Source organism: Sceloporus undulatus, chromosome 3 (genome assembly GCF_019175285.1).
Source record: "Sceloporus undulatus isolate JIND9_A2432 ecotype Alabama chromosome 3, SceUnd_v1.1, whole genome shotgun sequence".
Taxonomy (NCBI): Eukaryota; Metazoa; Chordata; class Lepidosauria; order Squamata; family Phrynosomatidae; genus Sceloporus; species Sceloporus undulatus.
The window spans coordinates 232353272-232370649 of record NC_056524.1 but is presented as its reverse complement, the minus strand read 5'-3'; the positions used below and the strand labels follow the sequence as shown (position 1 = coordinate 232370649).

Sequence of the window (17378 nt, the reverse complement as noted above, 5' to 3'; positions counted from 1 at the left end):
ATTATTATTATTATTATTATTATTATTATTATTATTATTATTATTATTATTACCAGCGCTCCCAAAAATTTTCCAAAAGTTTTTTTAAATAGCCCAAAAATGCTCTACCTCCTAGAGGGATATGGGGATAATTTTGCCATTTTTTTGTTCCTCCAAAGGCATTTTGTTTCAACTTCATGTTTTGAAAAAAAATCTTGACCCAGGAGACATCATAGGGACCCATTTTTGATGAATTTCTTTAAAATACTTTTTCACAGCTGGGGATCAAGTCAGTTTTGGTGGTTGTAAAGCAGTGGTTCCCAACCTTTGGTCCTCTTATATGTTTTGGAATTCAGATCCCAGAAGCCCCAGTTGACTTGGCCAGCAATCAGGATTTATGGGTCCTGAAGCGCCAAACATATGAAGGACCAAAAGTGGGAACCACTGGTGTAAATTGTGGAGGAGAATACTTTGACCACCCAGATGTTTTGGCTTACAACCTGCTTAGTCTTAACAAGCATGAACAACTCAAAGGGATTATGATAGTTGTGGACTTAAAACATCTGGAAAGTCAGACTTATAACTCCCTGGTATAAACTACTGCAAGTCTTTAAAATCAGTTGTCACTGTCATGGCAATAAAGTGAGTACTATATGCCATTCATTGTACCCCACTGACAACGTGACTTATTTTGGGATAAACATGGTGAACAACACATAGTTCTGGAATGGGAAACCGGCTTTCTAGGTACAAAAATTGTCATAATGTATATTGTTTTGTCCTTGCTCCATGTTCAGAAGATCTCTGGATTTATCTTTCAGAGCATTTTACAGGCATTTCCTCCCAATTTATGCCAGTTTGGCCAAGGACAAAGGAATACATTCCTTATCATCCTACATTCATGTGTGAATGGGGTTCCCAGTGTTAGTATTCAACCCCACTATGCACATCAGATACATTAGCTATCATATATATGGGGGGAAACATGTAGATCCTGTGCAAGATTAAGAGCATTAATTCATTATGTATTACAGCAATTACTCTGGGTGGTCCTGTTGGAATACTTTAGTTCATTATGTATTGCAGCAATTACTCTGTTTGGTCATGTTGGAATATTAAAGCAAGCAATGAAGGATAGAACTAGAATAATGATAGTTTACTCAAAGTGAAAGTAGAAAGAATATTTCATGTTTCCCTTGAACACTGTTGTCTAGATTACAGACATTTTCCAAATATTGTGTTTCTCCAGATTGTGAAGTTACAGTATTGTAGTTACAGATTCAAAACCTAGCGATATGAATCTGTAACTGTTTTGTATTCAAGTCTTACTACAAAACTACATAAATGCCACCCCAGCCCACCTTAAGAGCTACTAACTGGAGTCCATTTAGCTTCCAGTTGGGACATGAGGATGACATTTTGAATCCTCTCCCACCATTAAATGAGGCTGTGACAATCAGAAGCAAGACCCCTCTTGCAAGTCCATGTCACAGCCTTATTTGCTGGCAGAAAGGGTTTGGAAATGTCATCCTCCTTGTACCTTGTGTGAAAGCTGAATGAACTCCTTCGCTCTATTCATCTGCTGGCTGTTAAGGTGAACTGAGGGAGGTCAGATCAGGAGACATTACTTAGCTATGCAGATGTAACTAAGTAGCCAATGTAGAATATTAGTGTGTGCTATCCAAGAGCCTTTCACTAGATTGTACAGTTCTAATATGGGTACATTTGCATTGATAAGCCATGTTGTGCTGATGTATTTGCAAACAAGAAGGAAAAGCCTTTCATCAAAGATTGTTCTCAAAATATTTTACATGTTTTCCCCCCCAGGGGTAAAGTAAAGGCCGTCAGTTTCTTGTTACCAGTGGACATGTCACCTTATTCGGAAAATCAAGGTTCTTTCACATGCCCACAAAATCAGAACACAAAACAGTTAAGCACCATTATTGAAAAGGACATGTGAGCTGGTGAATTTTTAAAGGGCCATCGCTGACTCCAGAGATAACCTAGCCTCAACCGATAGCCCTGCCTAGGATTACATTTCTGCAAAGTGCTTTGGCAGAATGCCTTTGGAAAATCACCCAGGCAGCATTTCATGTCACTCATTGATTGTTTATCTAGGAAATAAAAACTTTGTTAGAGAGACCATCAAAAGCCTATGCAAGGACTGTTGGAAACCAATAATAACATATACCTCTCCATTGTATAGATATTTTTGTTAACTCCATGGTTTTTCTCAAAGATTGCATTAAACAGCTTTTAATATAATAGTTTTCACTGTGGTGTTTTTAATAATGATCAAGATAACATATTCTCTCTATTGCTCAAGCTGTCAGAAATATTGAAAGTGTAAAGAATATGAGAGGTTGCCTATGAAGCTGAAAAGTATGTTAAAGAAGTATAGAAACACTTCTGCCTAGAGGTGTAAAAATGTGGGTGCCTCTATTCACATTTAGCCTATGGCAACTTTCTGACACATGAATGTACTTTAAAATATAGTAGATTTTAAATACCCAGTTTTCATTATGAAAATCGTTCATTCCAAACCAGGGTAAGCAAAGTGCAACCACAGACACATGTGGTTCCCAGGGCTGCTTTTGTGCCCCAAGGACCTGCCTCACTAAAAATGCTCTAAAATGTGACCTCTGGTGACAAAGTGAAAGGTATTTCCACCACATTTGGAGACCTTCAAGGCCCTCTGGGGTAGATATATATATATATATATATATATATTGCAAAAAAAATGTTTTTAAATGCCCAAAAATGCCCTCTAGGGGCTCAGGAAAGCCCAAAAACATGGTGACTGTGCTCCTATGACACCTACAGGGTGTCTGAAAGAGGAAAAATATTTTGTGTGTGTGTATGAGGGTGGGGATGGGGAGTGTGGCCCTCCCAAGTTCTGTTGGGGGCTAACAGCCCCCTAGCCTTCCAGAATTGCCAAACCCTGGTGTAGAACCTAGTCTAAACACTAGCTTATGCATCCTATATGCTATCTTTAAATTTTTCATTCATGCCAGCTGACACTTTACCTGAATAAACTGATATGTACCTTTAACTGCTCATTCAAGTGACCCCTTATTAGCTGGAGGTAATAAATGAGTCTCCAGGAAAGATACAGTACTTACATATATCTTTGCAGCATAATGTTCCATGGTTAGAGCCATCTGACACTGTGGTGACTATTCATAAAAATATTAGAGCCTTGGTGGATCAAAGCTAGAATCCATCTAGGGTAGGTTGCATCATCATCATCATCATCATCATCATCATCATCATCATCATCATCATCCTATATTGTATGAATCTGATGGGAATTCCAGGCCTCAATATTTGGAGTGTCAAAAGGTTACTAGCCAGTGAACTTGCTGGCTGGAGGATCATGGAAACTGTAGGATCCTCAAGGTAAGCAGATGATTTCAAGAAGCTCAGCCAGAAACATAATAAAGCATTTGGTTTCTTTTGTTTATCCACAGTATCTTGTTCATATACTATATCTATATATTAATGTTCTGTTTCATCATTATATTTAATAACCACTGACAGTTGGATCCTTCATCATGAGCCTTTAACTTATCAATTACTCTAGTGATCACACATTTATAGTTTGTTGTCTATCTAGGCAAACAGGTCACTCATGAATAGTCAAATGTATTATATCAACCACTTTAGGTGATGTATCAATCAAATCTAAATTGGCTAGATGTCCCCCTGGGCTGATACATAATGGATGAAAACATTTCAAACATTACATACACAGCATATGGAGGAAGAAGACAGATTACTGTTAAATTAAGGTTAAGGCTTTTCAATGTTTAGTCATTTTGAATCTTGAAATCAACTTGTAGCTGTCTACCTGGACCCAACTTGAGAACATCAGACTGTTAACAAGGGTGTGATGGAATTCAGAGAAACCATATAGTCTATGCAACATGAAATAATCCAGTTTGAGACTGCTTTAACTGCCCTGACTCAATGCTAGGGAATTCTGGGAACTGTAATTTTGTGAGACATTTAGACTTCTCTGTCAGAGAGTTCTGGTGCCACAATAAATTACCATTCCCAGGATTCCCTAGCACTGAGCTAGGGCAGTTAAAGCAATCTCAAACTGGATTATTTCTGCACAGTGTTTTGGACCTACCTATGGTAGGCGCAGTACCATCTGGATACTTCAGCAAAAATGATTTTCTTGTTAAAAATAGCCCTTCATAAATGACAATTGTGTTTTTTTTTTACATAAAAAAAGAATGCTAATTTGATACTTCATATAAAACATTTATTGCCCAAATAGAAATGATGCGATACACCATGATGGTGCATTCACAGTGACATTCATACAGATAAGAAGACCATACCTGCATATACTGAAACTCATTGGCAACCACACCAATTCAGTCAACTACACACTGCAACTATGGCTGCTGGCCTTCCATGAGATTTACTGACACAGTGGTTAAAACTAGGATGTTAAACAGCTGTGCATGAAATCAATACACTCTATTTTCAAGATGAACTACATGTAACTTGTAGTTCTGTTTCCTTCTCCTCCACCTCAGTTTCTATTATGCAAAACAGTTAAAGGTGGTTCCAGGCTTACTGAAGGACTTAGGAGGAAGAAAGGGGGACTGTTCACTCTTTCCTTCCTGAACCAATTACCTGCTCTGAACGGATTTTCTTTCTGAAACACAATAAACACAGGGCCCTGAATCTTGTATCTCTTTGTATAAAAAAGTATAAGAGAGGAAACTATTGAGCAATTTTTCACAGAGACTGATTCTATTTGGAAGCTAAGTGGAGCTTCCAAATTCAGAGGCAGCATTTTTCAGATTATTAAATGTGAGGGCTGATGCTTATGGTACCTCCCATATATCAGAATCTTTGAGGAATTCAAGTTTTGATAACATACGGTTCTCTAGATCCTTACTGAATTTAGAAGACCATAAGGTCCCTCCATCCTACTTATATGAAAGTTTACGAGGAGAATGGATGGCAGATGCATATATCTGATGGCTAATCAGTAGCAGTTTAGGAGCTGTACCTGGGTACCATCCAGTAGCCATTGTGCAGTCTAGGAGAACCACTGTACGAGAAGGTACTGGAATACCTTCATACAAAACATCAGAAATAGGAGTTGGACTAGAACAGTGGTTCCCAACCTGTGGGTTGGGACCCCTTTCGGGGTCAAATGACCCTTTCATGGGGTCTCCTAAGACCACTGGAAAACACCTATTTAATTACAGTTATGAAGTAGCAATGAAAAAAATTTCATGGGTTTGGGTCACCACAACATGAGGAACTGTATTAAGGGGTCACGGCATTAGGAAGGTTGGGAACCACTGCACTAGAATAACTCCTGATTATTACAGCAAAAAATATAAAGTGGGTTCTGGACTAAATATGTTCACACAAAAGTGGGTCACAGGAGGGGAGTCAGAGGTCTTGCCTGCATTGGTCAGTAAGTCCAGGGCCAGTCTATAGCACTATGCTCTGGAAGTGGCTTTGGATTGGTTGCCAGGTGGCTGCAAGCACTGGGCCAAACCCAGTGTTGTGGTGCAGCATTGTCTGCATGCGCTGGCAAGGATAAAATTACATTGGCATGGCTAGCACATCCCCTGTCCCTGGAGCCACCTTCAGAGGGTCTTTGGAGGCCTCTACCATGTAATTTGGGTGTCCCTCTGTTCTATCGCTTTGGTCACAGGTGATCCTACCCTTCGGAGAAGCAGCAGTGCACTGGGAGGCCTGTCCATGAAGCTGCTGCAGTGTGGCGACTCCAGGGAGAGGCCAGCAATGCCAAGAAGGGAGATGGCATGGTTCTTGGCTTGTGAACAGATGTCCAGAGCAAGTCTGGGGGCCAACTGTTGCAGTACTATTGAAGAAATCTTAGCCAGGCTCATGTGCACTACTAGCCTGATTCCTGAATCCAGTCATTCTTTTCTGAAATGTAGCAGACTTTGGAATAAGATAACAAACACATTTAAATATGCAGACACATGGAGGACAATCCTCTTTCCATCTCACGCCACTAGATGTGTCATGTTCATACGGGTAAGATAAGTCAACACTGGTTGTAAAAATGCCAACCTTTGTTTCATTATTGCTACCAGTGATTTCAAAATATGTCAATATTGGGAGCACATGTTGTACTACTTTTATGCAAAGTCAAGACTCCAAGAGAGCAATAGCAAAATACAACATCACAAAATACACTCACACTGTTCAGCTTGAAAAATTCAGGAGCTGTTTAAAGTACGTTGCAGAAATTGGATCTGACATTCCTGATCCGCGGTGCCTCTGCTGCTGGTTTGCTTCTTCCTTGCATATGATGGGGAGGGGGGTCTTTATTCGACTGCTGGTCACCATGGAGACTTACATAGGACTCTCCATCATGTGCTCTGACTGTAAAGACATAGTTCTTCTATGAGAGCTCATCAAGATAATGGATCTTCTATTCACAGCTACATCATGAGGAAACCTAATAAAATCTTTGAAACATAGGTTCATATGACAATGAAAAGCATCATAACTGAGTAAACCTGCTTTCAGACCCATATAATATGGGCTTCTTTATAAAAAAAATCTCCTAAAATCCTCTTTGGTGAATAATGAAAAGCCTTCTTAGATAAAGAGCTCTGAGGTAACTAGTTATAAATATTGAACTATTTGGAATTATTGGAGAATTTCTTTACCCAATAACTAAGGTTTGTGTAAGGTACAATGCACTTGGAACTTAATGAAGTGTTACTATGGGGGAGTACAGTCTGCCGAGAAATGGTGGCCTGCAGGCGCTTCTTTTTACTCCGGAGGGACGGTGCAGCCCCCAAACCATGGGTTCCTTCTGGGATGCTGGAGTGATATTGAGAGTGTGCCACTGGTGCACTCGTGACATGGGAGAGGAGCCCACAGCAGAGAGAGAGTGCTGGTGTTTGGCCTTGGGCACGCCTGAGCTCTCCTCCTCTTCATTCCAGCCCTCCGAGCCAGAGGCAGTGTGGGTCCTCCAAACTCAGCCCGAGGATATAAAAGCCCTCCACCAACACCTGCTTTGAGAGGAGCCCAGCAGCACTCGTGACATGCGGTGATGTGCGGATACCACACATTGCTTACATCAAAATGGTGGTGCCAATATGGACAGGAAGCCACCACTATTGTGCTGCTGCACCATGCTAGGGTTAGGGACTGTGTGGTTGGTGTGTGGTCCCTAAGCCTAAAATCGGTGCCAGCATGGAGCATTTGGCTTGTCTGTTCTGGGCCTAAGGTATCTGGAACTTCACTTCTTTTGCAGTGTAAGTGCTTAGATGCTCTCCTAATTACTGGTGTGTATGGGCTCACTAAAGGGTGGAAGAAAAATATCTCATACTTCAAGCACTAGCTCATGCAGCTGTCTCATGCTTTGTTGTGGGTAGTGAGGTGAGAGTCAGATGTGAGGAACCAGTTGTAGCATTCAGAAGTAACAATGTTAGTTATTTGTTAGTTGAGAAATATATATTAAATATATGACTATAACAGTAACTAGCTACTTTGAGGAGTTTAGAAGTATAACTGTAATCTGTTAGGTTCTTTGGTGGGGTCTTCAGTGCAGAACATCATTATAAAAGAAGAATCCCCACTCTGAACACATTGGACCAATTTTCTAAAGGAAAGTGATCTTTCTGCTACAGTACTTAGAAATGACCCCCCATTTCAAAGGCTATAGTTTGGCTATGCTACTGATTTGTACCGAGGTACCAAAAAAAAAACCCTTTTAAAAGCAGAATACAGACCAAGTGCACAACTGTACTTGGTTAAAATGAAAACAGGTTTGTTTGTGTGGATTGAAGAATGCTGGCCTCACCTTGCATTCTTATGGTTTGCAGTGACCCTATTAATGCCGCACACTCACAGACACAGCAAGGTGACACTGGCATAACTAATCACACATTTTTCATCAAACTTCACTCAAATTTGGAGTAAATTCCAATTACCTCTCCCCCCCCCCCCCGAATTAAAGCCCTGAGGCACTGAAAAGGCCAAGATTTGACCTCAGTCATCCCATACATCATGTAGACAGCTCATTGTGAAGATGATCTGAGCCCATTTCATTGGACCATGTAGGCAAGCCCTGAGTGGTATATACAGCCAGCATGAAGCACAACCTCTCTTGATCACTGGGAAGCTGCCATGAGAAAGTCTAAGGAAGATATTGGAAGGGGAGAAATTGTGAGTAAGAGCAGAATATCTGAGAGAGGAAAGAGTCCAAGAAGAACTCGGGGGGGGGGGGGGGGGACCAACTAAAGAAGACAGCAGAGGACAGAAGAGCATCTAATACCCTCAACACAGCCTTCAGGCAGCAGCAGCTTGAAAGCGAGAGAGTAGTAGTATAAAGCTTAGAGCTGCTTCCCAACTCAGGGCTATATAGCAGCGGACAGATATAAGACCCTAAGTGGATATCTTCTTTTGTTTTGTTTTCGACTCCATTCTGTCCTTTTTCATGCTCCTTGCAGGTTGTAGGAGACATAATTAAAATTTAAAGAAAATGAGCATGAGTCCATCAATTCACACAAACCTATCTGGGGGGTTTCAAACCAGGAACTTCTTCAAGTTCCTTCCTTAGTGCACTTTGCACAAGGAATCATTCTTTTTCCCTCTCAAGGTAGAGTTAAAATTAAAGGCATCCTAAATCCCAATCCCAATTTTCTTGATACCTGCTAAATCTTTGGTTCTCGTTTCATTCTTTCTTTTAATGTTGGTTTGTGCTTCTGTGGAAGTATCTGCATATTTCATTGCTATGATAGGAAATGATTCTTCATTTGAATTTAGTTGTACAGCTTGAAAAAGAACAGAAAAAGACAGAATTTTAACAACTGGAAGAAAGATTTACAATAGAATTCTGCAGTGGAAAGTTCTTCTGTTCAGTATTCCAGTTACTCAGAATGCACTCCTATGCAATACTCCATAAGAACATAAGAAAAACATGCTGGATCAGATCGAAAGTTTATTTATGCTAATGTTCCATTCACACAGCAGCCAAGGTGTTGCCTATGGAAAGCCCATTAGTAAGTCATGTGTGAAACTGCACCCTCTACCTCATTTTCCCCAGTTACTGATGTGAAGAACCATCATGTCACTGTAGTTATTATACACCCTTCCTGGCTTGCAGCATTTGATGGCTCTATCTTAAATGCATTCATCCAATCGCCTTTAAAAACCAACCATGTTGGTAACCATCACTGTTTTTGTTGCAGTGAATTCCATCCTTTTACAATGGACTGTGCAACTCCATGTCATTTCACCTTCCTACAGACTTTCCATTTCCTATGTGGTAAATGAGCATTCTACTGAGCATGGGATGTCAGCAATGGGATGTTTTTGTGGTCCTCTCCCACCCCTTTAGATGTTTTTCTTTAGGGTGTTTTTTTTTTTTTTTTTTTTTTTTTTTTTGGCACTTCTGCAAATGTAAGGGTAACCTGCAAGCATTTGCAAGCATTGTGAAAAGATGGTGCTGTTTTTGGCTACAATAAACAATGGCTAGCATACTTTTAGGCAATTATTATGTAATTAGCTAGACGTACAACCTTATGGCTGTTTTATATTCACATTTACAATTGTGGTACCATTGCCACAACCACAACTGTCCCTTAAACCCACCTAAAAAGCTAGGCAGCCATACTGAGTGCTGCAGAATTCATTCACTTGGTACAGCTGCCAGGCTTTTTAAGGTGGGTTTCAAAAAGTTAGATCTGGAGATGAAGGAGATTATCAGATGGGGGGGGGGAATGACAGGAGAAGGATGGGAGCGAAGCACCATGCTCCTGTCCTTGCATGAAAATTATCAGATGATGTCGTGATTATCCTGTGATTATCCTGTCAATGAAGAGGAATTGTTCCGTCATTTACCTCCATTTCTTAATAATGGAACAACCCATTAATTCTGAAGTGATGGGTCAATTCCTCTTTATTGGCGGGTGTAGTGAGGCGACGTCTGGCTTGGGGAAAGATGAAGAGGCTAAGGAGGCCCAGGTGGCGGAAGGGGGAGGGGAGGAAAGGAAAGGGCTGGAGGTGGAGTCTGGAGGAGGTTGAGAGTGGTCCCCAGGGAGAATAAAGGAGGGAGTGGCCAGGCGTGCGGGAGGAAGGGACAGATGCGGAAGAGCTGGGCGCGAAGTGGCGGCCGGAGGAGGGCGAGCGCAGGTATTAAGAAGCCCAAAACGGGACGGGACCCCCATCTCGCTTCGGCGAAGGTCACAGAGCCGGAGAAGGGGTCCTCATGAGGAAATCCACCTACGTAATCCCCGGGAGGAAGGAGACTTCCCCTTCTCTGACGAAGAGGAACGGGCGCCTCAAGGTTTGAAGGACTTGGAGGACGAATGATGGGACCCAAAAGGGGATCACTGGGAAGTGGGGCAAGAACCCTCTGAAGTAGAGAAGTCTGAACAGGAACCCCTGGAGAAGTATTCAGGGGCCCGCTGACCCTGGAGACAAGGCTGGGAACCCAGAGAAAGGAGAGCGGGACCTTAAGGGACGGCGACTCAGAGAAAGAGTGGGTTAATAGTTTCTGATTAGCTGGAGGAAGCGTTTGTTTGTTTTCTGTTACTGGTTGGGACGCAAGTTTGTGGCATTAAAGAAGTTACAGAGCACGTTACCCTGAGTGGTGTAAGTTTGTTGCCCGCATGGAGAACCCAAGAGGGAGGAGTCAGTGACTGCCATGCAGCCTGCTACGCCAGCCCCGCTCACAACAGGATAATCACGAGATAAGTGCCCTGTGTCTTCATGCGACTTTCATGCAATCACACAATAAGGATGGGAGAATGGTGTTTTGTTCCTGTCCTCCTGTCATTAACCCCCGCATCTGATAATCTCCAGAGTGTAGCTCTGACATCATAGCTATGTGTCCCATGCAGGATATCAGCCAATGGCTTTCTTAAGTCAGGCATCAGAAATAGAAAAATATGTTGGTTTTCTGTCATCTACCTTGTGAAAACTTTTGAAATTCTTCAACTCTGCATTCTTGATACAGTTGAGCAGATTCATGGTTGAGATCAGGCCTCCCTATGATTTCACTCTCTGTTGCAGTTGTATTTCGGATGAGGAAGTATGTATGCATTTTCCCTTTGCCTTTCACGTCAATTTCTCCTCTTTCCATCATCTCAAAATTCTTGTCCTTTAAGCACCTGAAAAATAAAGAGAACAACACATTTCAGCAGAGGATTTTGAAGAAATGTCCTTATAAAACAATAAGTGCCTTCATAAGCTCTGTGAAAAATTTGATTATTACTAGGCAATGCACTGACGACACTACAAAGATCAGGGACACATTCACAGAATCATAGAATCATAGAGTTGGAAGAGACCGCAAGGGCCATCCAGTCCAACCCCCTGTCATGAAGGAAATCTCAATCAAAGCATGCCTGACAGATGCCCATCCAGCCTCTGTTTTACGACATAAAGCCTTAAAGCAGCACATGTTATGAGAGGAGATACCATCATGTATGAACCTAAGGCAGCATTTTCATGAAAAACTGTCTTAAAAGAACACATTGCCCAGACGTTACTTACTGATGAACATTGGCACTCAGGTGAATTTTGCTTGGTACGCCATGGCTCTCCATACGGGATGCAATATTTACAGTGTCTCCAAATAAGCAATAACGTGGCATTTTTTCTCCAACAACACCAGCAAGGACAGGTCCAGTGTGGATCCCAACTCTAATCTGAGTGAGAGTTTAAAAGTAAAAATAAAAATCTTATCCACAACATATTTACTTCAAGTGCAACTCATCCATCATCTTTAACACACAAAGAAAAAGGGCTATCATATCACCCCTTAACCTTCTCTTCTCCAAGCTCAACATCCCCAGCTTCCTAAGTCGTTCCTCATAGGTCATAGTTTCCAGACCCTTCACCATTTTAGTCACTCTCCTTTGGACATGCTCCAGTTCCTCAACATCCTTTTTAAATTGTGGTGCCCAGAACTGGACACAATATTCCAGGTGGGTCCTGACCAAATCAGAATATAGTGGCACTATTACGTCTCTTGATCTAGACACTATACTTCTATTGATGCAGCCTATACACTCATACAAGCCACGGTGATAGGTACAACTCAGAGTGAAATGAAAATATCTTGAGGGATTTTTTTTAAAAATAAGTTGCTCACTTAGTAAGGCAATCACACAGATTTCTTGTTGTTGTGTGCCTTCAAGTCAGTTCTGATTTATGGCAATCCTAAAGTAACCCCATCACAGGGTTTTCGTGGCAGAATTTGTTCAGAGAGGGTTTGCACTTTCTTCCTCTGAGATTGAAGTGTGATTTGCCCAGGGTCACACAGTGGGTTTCCATGTCTAAGTGGGGATTCCAGCCCTGGTCCCCTAGTATCCTAGTCAAGCACTTAACCATGCTGGCTCTCACATAATTATCTAGGGAGAGTGAATTCTTTAAATGTGGGGTCACCACAATAAAAGCCCTATTCCTAGTACCTTTCATACTTATGAGATTATTGTACGAAACTTGGACATGACTATCCCTAATGGGATAGATGCATGTTTATCCCTCAATGACGGACTTTACCACACTCTCCCATAGTTGGGCCATAGGCAGCCCATTTGCACCCTGGCTTATCCCATAGCTTTTCGGGAATAGGAAAATCCCATTCTTGAAAAGCTACAGGACAAGCATGGACTGCACATACTCTGCCTACAGCCCAACCATGGGAGAATGCAGTAAGGTCCTTCATTGAGGGTTAAATGCATGACTATCTCGTCTGGGATAGTTGCAGCCAAATCCTGTGCAATAATCTCCTAACATCTTTCAATGATGGGACAAGATTTGTGGCTCAAACATTAATTTCAGTGCACTGATAGGATTATACAGGTGCAGATGATCATTCGGATAATCACATTTTGAGTATATAAAATGGGAACCACCATAGGGTGAAAAATGTCTCCTTGAACATTATTGTAGGCTGAGGGCATGTCTCCTTTCATTATTCACCTTGGGTTTTTTTTTGGGGGGGGGGCTGTTAAATGTAAGTAACTGATCAATGAACTGAATACACTGAAAAAACACCAATAAATTATTTCATTATCATCTGAAGAGATATGGCAGAAATTTTGGAGAGCTGAAAGCAGTTTGAAAAAGGAATGCCTCAACCATAGTGGCATAAAACATCCTACTTTTGCCTCTGAAAAAAATTTGCAGGGGCTGGGGCAAAGCATAACTTTTTAAAAAATCTGCAAACTATTGTAGATTAATAGTGGGGTAAAAAGTGTGCATGTTGGGACATGCACACACATGCATGAATGTATGTACACATTGCTAGGTATAACATCTGTCTCATGATTTTTTGGGGGAAAAAATGTCTTTCTCCAGCCCCAGCTGCACAGTCTGAATCACAAGATTATACACAGCCATTTCATGAATGCTGAACATCCTTTATAGTTGCCAGCTTTGATAAAATCCTATTAAACCCCACTTCTCTAGTCTACAGTGGATTAATGTTCTGAGGCTACTCAAAACTAATGCTGTAGAGACATTAAGGCTGCATATGTGTTTCTACTGCCTTGGCAGCATATCTCAATATAAAAACAGAAAGGTATGTACCACGTGGGATGAAACAGACAGCCAAAATGAAGTGGATTCTGGCCACTTTGGAGGTGTGGCCTTTAGACAACACAAGCCTCCAAAGCATTCAGATTTACACCGAAGCCATGTTCCATTCCTTAAGTCCAGAGCAAAAAGGAGCCAAGATAAACTGACTCCTCATGGTACTGGTTGGCCCCTGCTTTCATGGCCTGCCTTGGGAGCAGGCCATGTGGTCAATGGAGTTCTGACCCGCTTGCAGCCAGAGAAGACTCTGGCTGCTCTGACCTGCATGTCCCAGTTCCAAATCAAGATCTCTGTTTGCTCTCTGGCACTTCTGCATGACCAAAGTTCCTGATTGTTTTTAACAGAAAGGGCAGCACTCCGAATGCATGCATTTGAATTAGTAAGCCAGGGATGGGAAAATATGTGGCCCTTCAGATGTTCCATCAGCACTAGCCAGTATAATCAGTGATGAGTGATTATGGGAATTCTAACTCAACAACAACATCTAGAATGCCACAAATTATCAAATATCCTGAATGAATTATCCTTGCGAGCATAAGAGCTCTGTGTGCATATTAATGCTCTGGACATTGGTGCTGGGCCATTTCTGTGTATTTTCCAAGATATGCCATGGTGGTTTTTATGATGTTGAGGAGTCAATGAGATTAACCTAAATCCTATTCATTTTATTGGGTTTGTTCACTGAGTATGAGTGAATCACAAATCAAGTGTGAAGTTGCATCCATTCCAAAGTATCTTTCTTCACAAATAACAAGTAAAAACAGTTACTTTTAAACTCACTTGAATAGGATTTCCAGAAACTGGATTCTTGATGTCTTTGGCTGCTATGATCATTCCCAGAGCAAAGTTGGCAACCCTTTCAGCATGTGTTGATACAGGCACAGGAACACCCCCAACCACCATGTAGGCATCCCCTATAGTCTCCACCTTTAAAAAAGAAACACAGACATTCTACCATTACAATAATCTCTGTCTGAGCATCTTCAAGATTAAAAAAAGTAAATAATTTGCCCAGTCATTTTAAGTTCTTAGCTATTGACAACAGAGCAGCTCCAGCTTTGTACAATTTAAAAGAGGGTCAACATTGCTGGATTGGGGGTACTTTTACTATCACAAAAAAACCCTTACACTTTCAAATTGAAAGATGAACATTCACCATCTATCATTCAATGGTTAGATCTTAGCACTTGTGCTACACATGAAAATGTAGTTTGTGGATGTCAGCTTCAAAAACAAATGTGGTTTTGGAAATATGGTCAGCTTATGTCAGTGTGTATGCCTAAGCCTTGTTCATATCCAATGTACCTTCCCCCTCTTTTTCTTTTCTTTTCTTTTCCACTTTTTTGGGGAGCTTTTTTTCTTTGTAATCATTCTTTAAAAATCCAAGATTTTTCTTTTAATTTTTTTTAAAGCCCTTACTTCCCAATAACCTATAGAAATGGAGGGGAAATATTAGTTTCAGTCTTGACAAATTTCTCCTTTTCCCAAATATACATCTCTTCCAGTCAGAATTTGTATCATTTCTCAAATGCAGCAAAATTTGTTCACAACTAATATGCATTTTTATGCCTTTTCCAAAAATACATATTTTTGTACAGACTTTCCTAGGTACATACTTTCCACAAGAATTTCCCCCAAATTAGTAGGGCCTTTTTGTGCATAATTTTTCTCAATATACACATTTGGAGGGTGTACATTTCTTACAATATAACTATTTTGTGCATTTTTAGTTGCAAACTACATTGCAAAGTTGCAAGAAGTGCTGATTGTGGCATGCAAGTGCAGTCTGACTTCCTTATAGGCTCAGCAGGTCCAAATGTAGTAGATTTGTATGAAGGTTCAGACCGGATGAATTTCCCCTACATCCCTACATTGAATCCCCCCATACTTTTTCCTTCTTATACAGTATAATGGTTGAGCACAGTGTAACATAGCAACAGATGTGAAGTGGAATCCTGGAAATGAGACATCCATGGACAGAATTTTCACTGAGTTGATGGTGTTCATAATAAGGCAAAGTCTTCCAGCACTATAAAATTGGATAACCTTCCATTTGTCATCTTAGGCTGGTTCTTTATTTTTATGTCCAATTTTTTAATTAACATGGAAATTTTTCACCTTCAGTAATTAGATTATTTTACCACATGCTGGCCTAGACTTGCCAGACTGGGTCTGGGACAGGGCTTCTGTAACTTTAATCTTTAACAGGTTGTGGTGCAGGACAAAGTACCATAAAGCTCCATCAAGCAGAACAAACATATTTGTCTTCCCTCAGCTTCTAGACTGCAACTTTCAGCCATAGTCCTCCTCTCCCAACATGGCTATTGTCTCAGCAGTGGAGAGTTGGGAGGATGGATCATGGACTGTACACTCAGTAACAGGAAAAAATCTGGGTGCTCATCCATGTCCTCACTCCTCACACTCCAGTAAGGAGGCAAAAGCCATGTTAGAAGTAGACAGCTGTGGCTAAAAGTTGGGATTTTGAATCTGAGGGAAGACAAGTACCCTCATCCCATTTGGTGGAGCTTTACAGTATCTTGTTCTGCTTCATGATCTGTTAAGGGTTAAAGTTACACAAGCCCTGCTGCTTATCTAACCTAGGAATTCTACAAGGTCCTGAATCCTATTAGTAGACTTACCATTAAAGAATTGGTTCATTAGGCCCACCTTAGTTGTCTAGCCATTGTTATACTGAAGTACTGTGAAAACATATTATTGGCTGACATCCTAGATCAATTAGTTACTTTAATTAGTATCCTTAAATATGTAGTGTCTCCTGGCCCAGTTCCCCCCACAATCCTGCTCTACCAGGCAACAGATGCAGTGAGCAACAGAGGTCTGTTTTCCTCTTGATCAGAAGAGGTTCATAGGTTCCAGCAGACTAATGTTTCTTCTCCCTTCCTACCAGCTACCTCCAGTGCAACAACATTCAGAGGCAGGGTCCTTATTGCAATTCCTCCTTGCACTGGAGATCATTGGAGGGAGCAGGTGGAAACATAAATATGATACCATCTGATTGAGGTGGTGCTACTACTTGCAGCAGCCACTAACTCTGAACTGGAAAACATTTACAATCATGGTAATAGTAGGTGCATAGTCTTTGTGAATATGGATCATTTATGGATATGTAGCTCTAGGTTATACATTCATAACTATGATAGTAAATTCCAGCCATTACTACTAATACTACTACTAATAATAATACTTCCAGCAGTACCAGTTTTACTATTGCTATTATAGCTGTTCACTGTTTGGAGTTTTCTGAATCATTTTGTTAAACTATTGCTATCCCCTCTTGTCACTTAGCTAATGACAGGTGGTGGCATAGAGGATATTTAAGGACAAACAGACAGCGAAGAGACAAACAGTCTAGGCAATTTGAAGGGAAAACCAGGGCAGAGCAAGGCAAAAGCAACAACAGCATCACCACCTGGGTATGATGCATAACCGAGGAATTCTAAACAAGAACTGTTTACCAGCCTCTACATCCTTTACTTTTATAGGTTCCTCTAGGACTCTGAAGGCAAAAAAAGCAGAGAAACTCAAACAGCCTCAGACATTCTTCTACTTCTAAGGCAAGGAAAAGTTGAGAAGAAATTATTCTTGACATCTGTTCCTCCCTTTCCCTTACATCACTCTCATGAAATTAATGCAAACTGCAGAACAAATACCTTATAGACATCATGCACGGTGGTCAGCCTGTCAAATCGTAGATACATCTCATTTAACATAAGAACTATTTGAATAGGTTCACACTGGGCACAAATGTTGGTGAAAGTTACAACATCACTGAATAATATTGTGCATTCCTTGAACTCTCCTGCAAACAA

At 41.0% G+C, this 17378-nt stretch overlaps 2 protein-coding genes across 4 annotated transcripts in view; one reads left to right on the top strand and one right to left on the bottom strand.

The window, feature by feature from the left end:
- Positions 1 to 1939, top strand: part of LOC121925961 (putative coiled-coil domain-containing protein 195) — an 8534-nt gene extending 6595 nt beyond the window's left edge. The window contains exon 3 of the mRNA XM_042458522.1: positions 1807 to 1939. Within this exon, the coding sequence (XP_042314456.1) occupies positions 1807 to 1939 (133 nt within the window). The remainder of the gene's footprint in view (positions 1 to 1806) is intronic.
- A 3311-nt stretch (positions 1940 to 5250) lies between these two features.
- The window catches only part of LOC121924733 (guanylate cyclase soluble subunit beta-2-like), a 38410-nt gene continuing 26282 nt past the window's right edge, over positions 5251 to 17378 (bottom strand). For all 3 annotated transcript variants that reach the window (XM_042456093.1, XM_042456094.1, XM_042456095.1), the window contains 6 exons: positions 17220 to 17368; positions 14329 to 14475; positions 11500 to 11654; positions 10915 to 11114; positions 8652 to 8774; positions 5251 to 6369 (listed from right to left, as the gene is read on the bottom strand). In XM_042456093.1, coding sequence (XP_042312027.1) covers positions 6215 to 6369; positions 8652 to 8774; positions 10915 to 11114; positions 11500 to 11654; positions 14329 to 14475; positions 17220 to 17368 — 929 coding nt within the window. In that variant the 3' untranslated portion in view covers positions 5251 to 6214. The remainder of the gene's footprint in view (positions 6370 to 8651; positions 8775 to 10914; positions 11115 to 11499; positions 11655 to 14328; positions 14476 to 17219; positions 17369 to 17378) is intronic.